We start from the raw sequence: 472 nt of genomic DNA, 5'->3' as shown, positions 1-472 counted from the left end.
TGCATAGAAACGTCATGCATACATATAAGCACACACGAACACACATACACGCACAACTCCACTTCACAAAGCCAAATAATAAATCAATAACGCGAGACAAAGCTGCAGTAATTTTGTTAATTACCTGACTCATCCACCAGGGCCGCTGAGGCTGCTCCCAGCCCGAGCACCAAGAGCGTCGCAGCGATTAAGAATTTCATCTGTCGGATACATTGAACCATAAGCTTCGCAATCACTGTATCGTTGACGCAAGGATAGGGACAATGTAAATGATTACAGATAGAGAAATGTAACTGGGCTGACTGCACGAAGTATAGCGCAAAAAGTAATGATTATTTTGTATATTAGATAAGGTAACTTCCCCCAGAATATAACTGATTTCATAAAAATGGGTAGACGATAGGCGAACTCCTAAAGCAATGGAACTAAACTATAAATTCGAAGAGGAAAGATATCAAACTACTACCCCCCC

At 41.1% G+C, this 472-nt stretch overlaps 1 protein-coding gene across 1 annotated transcript in view; it reads right to left on the bottom strand.

Moving 5' to 3' along the window:
- LOC119590392 overlaps positions 1-236 on the bottom strand; it is a 3,202-nt gene extending 2,966 nt beyond the window's left edge. Inside the window, exon 1 of the mRNA XM_037939061.1 lies at positions 125-236. Coding sequence (XP_037794989.1) covers positions 125-221 — 97 coding nt within the window. The 5' untranslated portion in view covers positions 222-236. The remainder of the gene's footprint in view (positions 1-124) is intronic.
- Positions 237-472: the final 236 nt, after the last annotated feature.

The sequence above is a fragment of the Penaeus monodon genome, chromosome 27 (assembly GCF_015228065.2).
Source record: "Penaeus monodon isolate SGIC_2016 chromosome 27, NSTDA_Pmon_1, whole genome shotgun sequence".
Classification (NCBI taxonomy): domain Eukaryota; kingdom Metazoa; phylum Arthropoda; class Malacostraca; order Decapoda; family Penaeidae; genus Penaeus; species Penaeus monodon.
This window is presented reverse-complemented; position numbering and strand designations above follow the sequence as displayed.